The 14,248-nt window shown below is 46.8% G+C and overlaps 1 protein-coding gene across 1 annotated transcript in view; it reads left to right on the forward strand.

The window, feature by feature from the left end:
• Positions 1-14,248, forward strand: part of LOC144100250 (protein 5NUC-like) — an 85,190-nt gene that overhangs the window by 19,765 nt on the left and 51,177 nt on the right. Inside the window, exon 2 of the mRNA XM_077633259.1 lies at positions 709-846. Within this exon, the coding sequence (XP_077489385.1) occupies positions 709-846 (138 nt within the window). The remainder of the gene's footprint in view (positions 1-708; positions 847-14,248) is intronic.

The raw sequence follows: 14,248 nt of genomic DNA on the forward strand, positions 1-14,248 counted from the left end.
CATGGCAACCACTGGGTCACGATTTGCGTTATAACCCATAACGCTTTGACCCGAAACGCGAGAAGTAGAGCTTAACACTTTAATGCAATGCCGTTGCTATGGCGGCCGCCATCTTGGATTGTAATCGTGGAATCAGCAGAATTGAGAGGCTCGGAACGCCACAAATAGAGCTAATGCTCTAAAGGAAACACGGAACAAAGGCAGCGTGGTCAAAGCGGGGAAACGACCTCACGAAATGGGAGGACAGGACATACACAGCGCTGTTCTCCCTTTCGTGGTGTCGTTTTCACGCTGTAACCACGCTACCTTGAACAATCAACTCGCCCGCATTTCCACTCTCGTTAACGGAATAAAGAATGGCTAAAAGAAGTCAGGGAAAAAGTACTAAAGAGAAACTAGCACAAGCAAAAGTGCTGCTGAAAAGCTTCATGAACCCTAGTGGAGACTAAGCTTTTTTTTTCTTTGATAAGATTTTCTTTTAAATTCGAACACAATTCGCTCCCAGATTCTTCATCCGTCCTTCAGCCTGTTGTGACCACCGCAACATGCAAAGTTATTAAAAAACTGTAATAATTCTCTCATGGTTAAACAGATGATTTGAAGATTGTTAAAATATCCATATTTTTCCTCCAAACGCTGTGTAGTTTTTAAGCGGTTATCTTTCGTGTCTGCATAACGCTAACGCTACCTATTCTCCCTCACCTACAGGTGAGACAGCTGAAATGCAACACTACGAACCCTCTGTTCCTCAACGCCGGAGACTTCTACCAAGGAACGCTATGGTACTCAATACTTAAGTACAACATTGTCTCGGCTGTAATGGCCAATATGTCATACGACTCGGTGGTGAGTACTGCTGCCTTCAGGGAAGCATACGAGACAAATATGTTTACTTTCACGGCTGATAAAGCGACTAGAAAGTGTGTAACACGTTGGAGGGAGCATGTTTTATCATTGGCGGTTTTGCGTTTTTTCTGTCTTCATTTTTTTTGTTTAATTTATTTAACCTAAAGGCCCATGTGGGCATTAGATTAGGAGGGGAGGGGGGGCATCACGCAAGAGAACTGGGAACAAAATACAACAGTAATATAACGGCACTTAAACAGCGTGCTAGAATACGTCGTAACAAGAGGTATAAGCATTCAACATTATGAATACAGTATTCCAGAATTGAAGCTTAAAAGCATGGAATACAACACACTCAAAGGCTTAAGAGAAAACAAAGAAAGCAACTAAAGCGCAAAGATTACAAGACAAACCAGTCAAAAGGCATGTTTTAGTACTGAAAAAAATTTATCACAATCGGCAGTGTAAACAACAGAATCTACAGGTGTCAAAACGAAAATATGACTGCGTCTGTTCACGAAAATGGAGGTTAAATTTTTTTATTGTGGTCAAGTCGATGAAATGTACGTATGGCAGGCCTAATTAGCAGTTCGGAGTAGTCTGTGCGATTAAGGTATCATTTGTGAAAAAAAGGCAAGACGTGATATCTTACGTCCGCTTTCGAACGTTGAGAGGTTAAGGTTCGCTTTTATTCCAGTGTTCCTTGAGTAACGCGTGTACTGGCGTGCGATGAATCGAATTTGGCCCTGGTTTGCAGTGCCTCTCATTTGTTAATTAGGTGCAGTGTTGAGGACAAAAAAAAAAAATGAATGACGCACATTCAAGCTTCGATCTGAGCAGCGGGGTATATGCAGCTAGTCGTGTGTCTTTGTGACAACGTGACCGGCAATTAAATAAAACCTAGAGTCTTATGTGTGTTAGTCAGAAGGTGATTGATATGAGTACTGTAAAGCAGATTATGGGTTATATACCACAAAGACTTGGCTAGGTTTGCTTCACTGCAAGGCAGCGATGCGGCGTGGAGAATGGCTACAACAGACCGCAAGTATACTCCGTACGATCACCTCCCCACGCTGTTTCACAGCGCAAGCACTGCCAACAGCTGCGCAAGGCTGCGCAGTCATTCCTCTACACGTGTGAAAAGGGTTCTTTCAGAAGAAGCGGCACTTCTGATGAACGCGAGTTTTTTTTTTTATTCGAGAAGTGTGCCATGAGGCATAAGTTGAAAAAGGAAAGGGGGGGAAGGAATGCACGGGATTGAAAGTTAGAAGAAGGAGTGAAGAACCGTTGCGCTGAGGTAGTCGCAGAGGTTGTTAATGAAACGGTTGTCCATAGTCCACTTCACGTAGTCACTTTCGCGGTTCCACCGCAGGCCCACCTCCCTGAGGAGCCGTTTTCTGAGAGCAGCCGTCGCTGGGCACGTGCACAAGTGCCGCACATCACAAATGTCCGGTGCAGCGCTACAGTGAGGGCACCTGTCAAGTACTGGCAGATCTTTGGCACGCCACAGATGACGGACAGATGGTGTCAGAGCCGCCCTGCCCGAATGAACGCGAGTTCGATACACGTGAACAATAGTGTTAAACTTCTGCAAGAGATTTTCAAAGGGAGGTTCTACTTGTTCGATTTTGCCGCAAAGCTTTGGTCATGCTCAAGACCGCTGGCACGCGCCTTTATCACTATGTTGCGCGAGATACGACAAAGTTTTATCTTGGATGGACGGACCCATGCGGAACTGATTCTAAAGTGTTTCGAGGCTGCTGTGGTTACTTTGCACGCCGTATCTCGTAAGTTCGTTGTCAGCTTTAAATTCAGCGCGGACGAGAGCGGCGGACATTCTGTTGAACGACAGCCTAGCACGCTTGTCGCTATTGCCGCCGCCGAGACATTCAGTTCTTTGTGGGTTCAGGACCGCCCGAAAAAACAGTTTCTTTTGGAAGCACTTTTCTCTGTGTTCCGAAGCGTCGTACTGCCGTCACCACCAGATGAATATATGAATAAGAATTATATACAACCGAGATCAATATATTTGGGATCGATCTATTCGGGCCTGACTGTAGTGGTCGGAACGTATTTTACTCATTAGTTTCATAATGTCTCCTAACTGTTCATGGTTTCAACGGCTAGACAAGTAAACGATGGATATAATAAATTAGTCCACTTCTCAATATTTCATTGCAGCATCCGCAGTGTCCGAAAAAAAAGCCACTGTTATCATGTCTATCTGAATATTAGTTTGTAATCGATGTTATAGGTATATCCGAGATCTAGGCTGATGAACGATGAAGAAATATTCATTCCTGGATAAGACTTTTGAAGTCCTGCCCTAGGGAAGCTGATCAGTGTGGTAGGACTGCTAATTAAATTTCTAATAGTGTATAACCTTCTACCTGAATACACGAAACAAAGTTAGCAAAGGTCAGCAGGTGAGCAACGTCGGTTTAGCAAACATTTCGACAAGTGGGCTTGTCCTCGTCTGGGAAAAAGCATTTATCATTGGGAAAAGTTCTATAAGACTTTCGCTCCTAGGAGTGCGCTCGGAGGAAGATGCGATTTGGAAAGAGTGGGACGGGGCACGTAGCTTCTGGTTCTGGACAGCGAAGCAAGTTGAGAAAAAGCACGCTCGTGTCGCCTACCCTGACAAATGCCCGTGGATGGCTGTGCTCCAATGACGCGGCGCACACGGGAATACTCGTCGCGCAATGCCGCAGCTGTCGGCCGATACGGCTGAAGTTGCACCAGCCGGTATGTAGGAAGCCCTTCTGCTTCCGATGGATGCTTTGTGGCAAGCTTGCCCGCATTGTACTATTTGCAGAGAAACACATAGCATTGCTGTGCACACGTCCCCCCCCCCCCCCCCCCCCCCCGTTTCCTCAAGCACAGACCCCTCCGCGGTCAGCGGGCGAGGGCGCTGCATCCGCGGAATGGAAGAGCGGGGTGGAAGACGACGACCCCGATACCTCCAACAATTGCAAAACTGTGACGCATGCGCGTAACGCAGGCAGAAGGTAGCATTCGTACCATAGATTCACAAGTTGTCCCGCAGTATGAGAAAGGCTGTCCTCCGTTACGACGTGAAAGTTGCGTTCTCTGCACCGCATAAGCTGTCGGAGTTGTGCAAACGGACTGACCCTGAGGTTAGTGGCTATCAAAAGGGATTAACGAAGCAGAAGTGGCTGCTTGTAATATGCGCAGAAGGTGTTCTTCGGTAAATGTCCTTGCCTTCCGCTAAGTGCTATATTGGATAAACCTGGAGATGCGTAAATGAAGGGATGAGGGAGCATGCCAAGAATGTAAGAAAACGCTCGCGAAGGCAAAGTTGCGAAGGTTTCCTCACTTGCCGGTGGCCAAAAGTGCACCCCTAGTCTTGAGAACGCTGTAGTCATTAAGAGATGCAAAGGACTCGTCACGCGAGAATTCGTTGCACCTGAACGCACCGCTAGACGGAAGGAAGACTGCGCGAGCACAGCTTCATTGCTCTCTGAGGTAACGAGCTACCTTTCTGCGCATGTGCAGTTGGTGCCTTTGCGTCGAATAGCACATGTATTCACATCGACCGTTCACTATGAACCTGTTGAAGTCAGTGCTCGTCTTCATCCTTTCTTCGCCGGTCCTGTTTTCTCTTTTTAGCGGTGAAATCGCTACTAAGTACGTCCTGTGCGCAAGTGTGATCAATACCTTCTGTAAGAATGTGATGGTCCCCTATAGCTAGGCTAGAAGTGTTTCAACAGTAGCCATGGGCGTGGTGCGTAAATATATGCTGATTACCTCTTAAAGAGAAATAACGAGGATTTATTTTTTTTATTTGGGTAGCCGGTGACATTACATACTTTGCTCTCGTATTTCCTTCTCTTCGTTGTAGTAATCTTGTTTTTCTGATAATGAAAAAACGTATTTGAATACATCATCATCATCATCATCATCATCATCATCATCATCATCAGCCTGACTACGCCCACTGCAGGGCAAAGGCCTCTCCCATGTCTCTCCAAATACATCCTGTCCTTTGCCAGCTGGGGCCACCGTATCCCCGCAAATTTCCTAATAACATCCTCCCACCTAACCTTCTGCCACCCCTGTTACGGTTGCGTACTCTTGGAATCCACTCCGTTACCATTAAGGACCAGCGGTTACCTCGCCTTCGCATTACATGCCCTGCCCAAGCCCACTTCTTTCTATTGATTTAGACTATGATGCCATTAACCCGCGTTTGTTCCCTCGCCCACTCTGCCCGCTTCCGGTCTCAGCGCGGTTATCGTGACACGTGACCAAGCATCCGCGAGTCGGTCCGGACGTCGAGAATTCGCAAGAATGCAGCGGACAATCCTCGCGTACTCTCTCCCCCAGCGTGCTTGCGCTCTTTGCGTGGCTCCCTGGGCGCTCTTCGTCGCCCTCAATTTTTTACGTTCGTTTCGAAACTTCCGGCGCTTATTTCCAAACAGAGCCTTCAAGAATCCTGCGTAGGGAATCGTAACAAAGTAAAATGCATCGCAGGCTCAAGTTCGAAAGCCCACTTTGCTAGAAGGTTTCAGTAAAAAAAAAATTAATCATTGCATACCAACTGTGTACGGGGCCGACTCGTGATGTCTCACATCCATTTTCGTGGCGATCTTTTGCCACGGCCTATTCCATAGCGCCATGCTGAGGTGGCCAGCGTGTTCAATATTCTATATGTAGGCAGCTCTCAACGAGCGCTGAAAACGTGTTGGCCGCTTCGTCACTGAGCGCCTTCTTTCCAACTTCACTGATATTAGCAGAAACAACAAATCAAAGCAGGCGTTCACGCTCGCGCGCACGCTCAAACACGCAGTAACGACGTAGTGCAGCAAATACGGAGTGAACAACTCAGTGAACGAAACACGGAAATGAGGACAAATACGGCGAAAAGCGCGCCAGAACGAAAGGCGCCAGCATCGAGCAGAGCCGACTTCATTCCGGGTAGCTAGCCAACGAGCGCTCGAGCCAACGTTGACTGACCTAGAAGGAAAAAAAGAGCAAGAACCATCCCGGTCCGCCGCCAAGCCCGCGGACTGAAAAAGGCGCTCGCCTTTTTCATTCGGCCCGCGGTCCGGGCCCAGAAAAGACCACACCACCCGCTCAACGTCGCTGAGAGCAGTGACGTTCACGTCACGTGTACGGCCCGCGGACAGCGCTGATGCGCCCGGACCATCCGCGGTCCTGTCCGCTCGTGTGAACCAACCTTTAACGTTACTCCTGTGATTTTTCTTTCCATGGCTCACTGCGTTGTCCTTAAGCTGAACACGTTTTGTTAGCTGCGACCATGAGCTGCCATTCATGGTCTCAGAAAGCCTGCTAAAGCGCTCCACCGCAATCTTGTTCTTCTAGTTATTTCCCTCTCTTGGTCCCAATCAGCGGCCACTACCTATCATAAGAAGACGCATTCCCTTTACCACTTGCAGCACCTCGCTACCAATTGCGACCTGCTGTTCCCTTGCGAGACTTTTGAACGTTACTTATGTTTTTTTGCATGGTAATTGAAGACCTACTGTCATGCTGTGCTTGTCTAACTCATTGATCATGATTTGCAGCTCATCTCCTCATTGACTCAGCAATGCAATGCCACCAGCGAATCGCAGGTTACTTTGGTGTTCTCCATTAACTCGTATCCTCAACTGTTCCCAACTCAGGCCTCGGAACACCTCCTGCAAACAGGCGGTGAATGGCACTGGCGAGATCGTGTCACCCTGCATGACACCTTATTGGAATTTTATTGGCGACGTGAAGCTTCAGAGCGAGACAAAAGTATTCCGAGTCTTTATGGGTGGTTTCCTTAGTACAGATTACTCCTACAGAAACTGCGGCAGCTTGGGCCCGTTCGACCAGCAAAAGCTGATAGCGTTGCCAGCTGGACATCGCTTAATCCCACTGCTCCGGCGTGGCATTGTGTGATGTGATGTGATGCAGAGTGGTCGTCTCCATACTGGGAGCATGCGGCCTGTGTGTTGTGGGGGTATCTTATTTTTGATAAATACGCATAGATATGTGTCTGAAGTTCCCTCCACTTTACAAAATACTCTTTATTTAGCGCACTATGCGATGGGTTATATGCTCTCCTTAGTCCCCTAAGGTGCTGCAGTATATCGCCGTACGTCTGGGTAACTGGCTCGAGTTCCAACTCATCACCCATCGCTTGGTTAGTCTGTCCTCGACCGATGGCGTCCGCGGCGCTGCTCCAGGCTAGGCCGGCGTGTCCCGGTGCCGACATCATCTAATGGTTCTCTTGGCTTGCGCCACCTTGCCATAGAACGCGAAGAGCTTTCCTGCGGAGCCTGCCTTTCAGGACGTTCTGGCTGACCGTCTGCGACTCTGGGATTTTTACGAGGGATTCTCCTTTTCTGCTCCATTCAGCTACTGATAGACAAATAGCTGTCCCCTCGGCTTCAATACAGGTAGTGTCCCTTATGGTGACGCCTCCTAGCCCCTTGTGAGCGTAGTCGATTGCCACTTAAACAAAAAAATATTGAGGGGCTCGTTGGCGTTGGATTGCTTCTATAGACGAGGAGAGCGCCCGTCCGGTCATGTCTTTCTGTGTGCTGGTCTGAAATAAGTAGCGCGCAACTGCTCCGCTAGAATCGATTGCCACCGCTTCCATGACTCTGGAAGCAAACTCGCTGCCGATAGAGATGCTTCGAATGACGTAAAGATAAGCAAAAAAACCCCTAAATTTTGTCCTGTAAGCAATGCCACCCTCCATGAAACGTACGAAATGACCAAACACCGGCAAAAACTGGAATCGGTTTTAAGCGCAGACGGATAGCACAGGGAAGAAGGAAGCTGACAGGACACAGCGCTGCCGCGCTCGCTCCTTCGTTCCTGCCTGTGCGGGCTTGCGCCTAAAACAAATTCCAGTAGTGCACCGACTAGCCTGCAAAAACGCCTTCAAAAACAAAAAGTTTTGTAAGTGTTGATAACATTTGGGACGTAATAAGCGCAGTGTTGCACACATAAATTACTTAGCTGAGATAACAAAATGAGTTCGAAAACCTATTTTTTCTCGAGCAGGAAACCACACAACTGCCCGAAATGTGTAATAAATGAGCAGGAAAGAACCCGGACCAAGTATTTCGTTAAAACGATTCAGCACCGATAAAACAATGAAGTTGCTCTTCATGCCGTAGCGATAGCGGTCAATATCTTCTTGCGTAGCATATGCAGGTGCTTGGGGCAAACTGTAGCCGCTGCATCATCGTTATCCTCATCGACGGAGCAGCCAACTGTCGTCAACTGCAGGACCGCGGCGCCGTAGTAAAGTCCCCCACTACGACGTCTCTCATAGCCGGTGGCGTTGCCTCCGCGTACCATCCATATCATCCCATAGGTTATCCGTCATAACTCCGGGAGGTGTAACATTAACGCCCCACTGGACTTTCAGCGGAGGGGAGTCTAAAGCAACCAGGAGACAGTGCGTTCGCGCAGCGTAGGCGGCCTCCCTTACAAAAATTTCTTTAGAGAGTCTATAGACTGTCCGCAGACTTCTGTCTATAAAGTCTATAGATTCTTTATTGACAAACTCCAGAGAGCAGTCTCTAGGCAATACTAATCCTATTGACAGTCTATAGACAATCTATAGGTTTATGACCATACACTTTTATTAGACTTTTGTCTATAGGCCTATAGTTGTCTATAGTTTATGGACTGTGAGTAGACAAAAATTAATGTCTATAGGAGGGCAATAGAGTCTATAAGAAATCTAGACTTTCTAGACCATTTTTGTAAGGGCTGGCCAATCACGTGGGCCATCTGTGGAACATTGCGCCCCGAGCGACAAATAAAAGTTACAGAACAACCGACGAATATAATTACATCAAAAATGACGTTTCACTCTTTGGAGAGGTGCACAGCTTCGATAGATGTAGGAATTAGAATAAGAGTACGATAAGTGTGCTTACACCACACGGGTTGAAAACATTCTGCCTGCAGGAGATTCATAACACATTCTCTTGCATCGAATGTATACCGCGCCTTTTTTCTGGAAATTTTTCTGGATTCGTTTAAAGACCAACACAGCCTTACAAAAAAAGCGGGCGCTCCAGGACGCCGGAGCCAACAGGGGGTAAAAGCTAGGGTTGCGACCCGGGAATACACGTAAACCATGTATTCTCAAGTTTACGGCCCTGGGAATACATGTAAAAAAGTTCTCAAAGCAGTTTTATGATTTCACGTGCAGCTGTGATATTGTCCCTTCGTGAAGCGTAACCGGGAACATCCCAGTGCAGAACGTTAAAGTATGAAACATCATTTTCAAGGATACGCATCTTTCAAGCACTCTGGTACTTGACCGTAGGAGTTCTTTCCTGGTGGGGTGCACAGGGTGCGAACGCGGCCCATAAAAACGGTTGCAAGGAAAGCTTTCGCGCTTTTTTTTCTCCTTTCACAGCGCATACATCTGTTAGTTAATTGGGCGAGTACTTTAAAAATAAGTGCAAGGAACTATGCTCATTTCGAAGTTCTATTTTTAAAATGCTACGATATATATGCATTGTGAAGCCGGACTTGCCGCCAAAAGGCAGTCTATCCGCTGGATATCTCTCCAAATCGCGCAAGCTTCTCGTGGAGTCCGAAATGCTGGCGCGTGATCTTCATTCGCTCACTAATGCAGTCAGTCAATCTAGAAAGCCTAGACATATGTACGTTAAAAGCGGTTCTCAAACAGCATGATAACCAAACGAATGCGAACCGCCCACTTCAGAATGCGGCAGAATTTGTCCATACAGGGGAGCGGGGTGACTCCCGTACGCACATATCGTTGCGCTTTATAAATACATCGCCTTTAAATGACGTTGATACTTCAACGCTTTGTTGTAAGATGTACCCGGATTTTCTTTTCCAGAGGGCGACGTTGTATGCTCGGAGTGAAATCAGAAACCTAGCTTGAAAGCTTTTGTTTACATGAATTACTATGGGTTAGTGTAACCACAGTTGGTCCAGTAGGTTCAGTAGGCTACGGCAGCGCCACAACATGTTGCTAAAGTCACAGGTCGGTGTTGGCCTATAGGATACCATAATAAACCTTATAGGCTTTAATAAACTCAGTCATCTGCATCGAGGAGCAACACTGGCAGTGTGAAAATATTTTAGATAAACATTCGAAGCCGCAGCACTCATATTCATTTGAAGGAGGGCTGAAGTGAAAGAGCATCAGAGTCGTGTCAGGGCTGTAATGTTTTTTTTTTACTTCGTGGCATAATGCTCGCAGAGAGCATAAATCCACCCGACAACTTTTCGTTTCTACACACAATGGACGTTGCTTCATTCACAGGTGAAAAATGTAGCGATGCATTTCACAAGTTTTCTTCCCTTGAAGTGGGAGGTTCGGTGGTGGGTAGCCGCGCATTTTTTTTATCCTTAAGATATACCAGGAACTACTGAACCCTTGTGCAACGTTGTGTTCTGCAAAGAACACACAAGCACGAGCTCGGCGTGTGGTGGTTTGTAATAGAGAGAGAGAGATAACTTTTATTTTCCGGCTCAGGCCTTAGCTACTTAGTCGCCCGTTTGATGGGTGTTGGGTAGTGGTAGGGGCGGCGTAGTGATGCGTCTCTCTTGCAGCTGCCGAATGTGGAGGATGAGTCCAGCGAAATGGATGTAGAGAGCTTGCTGCACCGGTCCACCGCACCCACGTGAGAGGATAAGGAGGAACTGCATCGAAGTACGTTGCTGGGCGAGTTGGTTCCGTCACGTTTACTTGCGCTGGGTTCTTCCACGGTGATAAAAGGGAGGCACGAGATGTGAAGGAGGCGGAGTTAGAGGTCCGGGCACATAGGAAGTAATAATAATAATTGTTTTTTGGTGAAAGTAAATGGCGCAGTGTCTGTCCCATATATCGTTGGACACCTGAACCGCGCCGTAAGAAAAGGGATAAAGGACGAAGTGAAAGAAGAAAGGAAGAGAGAGGTGCCGTAGCGGTGGGCTCCGGAATAATTTCGACCACCTGGGGATCTTTAACGTGCAATGACATCGTACTGCACACGGGCGCCTTAGCGTTTTTCCTCCGTAAAAACGCAGCCGCCGCGGTCGGGTTCGAACCCGGGAACTCCGGCACATAGGCAGTACGTTTGAATGCTTTGAACGCGCACCAGTGACGAGACAGGCGGAGTGGCCACGTTTCCGAAGGATTTAGTCGGAGTACAGTGCGCAGGGAAGCAATTTTTTTCTGTTCCTGCCGAATGTGTCGTACCGAATGAGGGACAAGGAATGAGAGGGGAGGACGTTGGGACGTGCGCGAAGCGACACAAAGCGCAGACAATCATGGGCCCTCGCGACAAACGAAAGTGACGCAAGTTTGCCGGACCATAGAGAAGGAACAGTGGAACTGGCTTTGGCGGACTGCTTTTGCGTTTCTCCAGGAAGTACTGCTTTTTGCGGCGTGTGGCTCGATGATTGTCGTCTCCTTGAAACTAGGGCTCCTCGGGAGAAGAGTTAGCTATGCTCTCTTGCAGCGTTGCGTTCTGAGAAGCTGCAGAAAAGTTAGCTTCCCTGTTGTAACTGATATGTAAACAAGGCGAGCTGAAAATCTGAACTTAAGCGTTCAACTTTTTTGGGATCTCAAGTTCTCTTCATGAGCGGCAAAATATGTCGACAGCGAACGCGCCACGCGCGTGGTCAAAAACAAACGCTTCTCCACTTTTCCCATTTCCCCGCGTTGGAAATATAAGAAAGATAGGTCTGCCACTCCGTCTCTTCTCACACCTAGACCATACGCGTTCCAACTGACACCCCATTTACGAGGCCCATAGAGAGGTCGCTGTCATGTGGAGCACATGAATGCTGCAGTTCTTGGTTATATATATATATATATATATATATATATATATATATATATATATATATATATATATATATATATATATATATATATATATATATATATATATATATATATATATATATATATATATATATATATATATGCATGCCAGCAAGACTATAATAATAATCTTTATTTCTCTCTTTCCACAGAATACAGAATGAGAGCGGACGTAAGGGTAAAAGCCGCATGCAGCGGCTTGAAAAAGCCCCATTACGCCCCACATGACAGTATGACGAGGAAACAGCTTATTCATGACAAATGCAGAGAAATACTGGAAACATTGGAATACATTGCGAGTTTCGTGAACGTACAAGGGCAAAAATACAGTAGGCATAAGTAAGAAAATATACGCACAAAATTGACAACAGACAAAATTGACAATTGACAAAATTGACACCATACATTAATGCAGGAGCGGCAAAACACTAATTAACTTATTTCTGGATATTTCTTCCACTGAGATGTTATTACGTTCAAGTGTGCTAAGGTAACAGGGAAGTTTATAGGCGCTTGATTGAAATCTGTACTCAGTCCGACTAAACGGTGTAGACCAGGCGGTGCAACGGCGTACCGTAGAGCCCTCTCGCCGCCTCACACAAGATGAAATTCATTTATACAATTGCTGATTCGAAAAAGAAAGAACAGTGTGCTTTAGGTGTCTATGGAAGTGTGCTTTTGACAATGATAATGGCTTCAATGCCAAAACACGTCAATTTTCGCAGGCAGCGCACCGTAGAAGCTATTGACCTCAAACCCAATATTCGAGCGAAAACTTGTAAACCTTGATCGACAGCCTCTGCAATTTATTCCTGCCCTTGAAACACTCCAACACCTAGCTCATACTCTAAATCGGGCAATCAGCTACCTACGCATATGTCAGACCCGGCCGGCTAGCCCTGCGTGCCTTTCGAATGCCATTGATATTCAAGGGGGCAGCAGGTGCCTACGTCCTCGATGTCCGCAGGTTATTCACACAAGGTAACGAAGCTTCTCCAGGTGTGTTTTGTGCAGCTCCCGCAGTATGAGCTACAGGGCAACGGCATATTCACTCCAAGCGCCTCAGACGGTTCTCCTAACCAACCATCCTTATAGAACTTTTTGAGGCATTTTCAGACTCACGATTTAGAAATTCGGTCGATTGAAGCTTGTCCAGTAACTAAATTGAGCGTTAATATGGCTTCAGAAGGGAACAGGGGGCGCGCTTTTAGCACCACTAACAATTATTGATTTAAAGTTCTAAGAATATATACATGCTTACGAAACTCTCTGATGCTCAACAAAGGAAGGGTAATCCGTTATGGGTCACCCTATGGTCACCGGTGGAAAAGCGTCAACGCGGAAGCATTAGAAGCAGCCCATTTGCAAAAACCATCGATTCAAGTTGTGTAAGTCACCGCAAGTATCGCTGCCTCGTTTTCTCGTTCTCCACGAAAAGGCGCCCAAAAAATAAATTTCACACAGACATGAGACACACGCAACAATTACATCGGTGCCTTTTCGTGTAAATTGGTGAACGCATTCGCCCAACAGTACGTGCTAAAAAAATTTCCACGTATATCACTTTAAAACCTCTTGTGATTTTGCGTGGCATTGAATTCGAATGGGTACATTCAATTTTGAGAACAGTAGGGGATAAGAGTTAATAGAAAATACTTTAGTAATCTGCGAATCGCTGATGACATCGCGTTGCTAAGTCACTAAGGTTTTGAACTTCAAAGCATGATCAATCAATGAGCTAGAGAGATAGACCAGAACGTCGGGTCTGCAAATTATTGTCATCATCATCATTACCATCCTTATCAACTACAGCCTAACTAAGCCCAATGCAGGGAAAAGGCCTCTCCTATGACTCTATAATTACCGCTGCCCTTTGCCGCCGCGCTGGCTGAGTGGTTATAGCGCTCGGCTGCTGGCCCGAAAGACGCAGGTTCGATCCCGGCCGCGACGGACGAATTTCGATGGAGGCGAAATTTTAGAGGCCCGTGTGATATCAGTGCACGCTAAAGAACCCCAGGTGGTCGAAATTTCTGGAGCCCTTCACTACGGCGTCTCTCATTGCCTGAGTCGCTTTGGGACGTTAAACCCGTGTAAACTTAACTAAACTAACCCTGCCCTTTGCCAGCTGCACCCACCGTATCCCCGACAACTTAATCTCATCCGCCACCTTTCTGCTGCCTCCTGGTAAGCTTGCCTTCTCTTGCAATCCCCTCCGTCACCCTTAAGGACCAGTGGTTGCCTTGCCTCCGAAATGCATGCCCTGCCCAAGCCCATTTCTTCCTCTTGATTTCGACCTGGATGTAATTAACCACGTTTAATTAATTAATTAATATTCAGAAAACCAAAGTATTGTTCAAAGTCTCCGAAGGGAGCAGCAGTTTACAATTGGTAGCACGGAGCTAGAAGTGGCAGGGGAATACGTCTACTTATGGCAGGTAGTGACCGCAGATCCGTGTCATTGATATTGCTGGAAGCAAAAGAATGGGGCAGAGTGCATTTGGCCGGTTCTCTGTGATCATGAATGACAGTTTACCGATATCCCTGAAAAGAAAAGTGTGCAACAGCCGGTACCCT

The sequence above is a fragment of the Amblyomma americanum genome, chromosome 8 (genome assembly GCF_052857255.1).
Source record: "Amblyomma americanum isolate KBUSLIRL-KWMA chromosome 8, ASM5285725v1, whole genome shotgun sequence".
Lineage (NCBI taxonomy): Eukaryota > Metazoa > Arthropoda > Arachnida > Ixodida > Ixodidae > Amblyomma > Amblyomma americanum.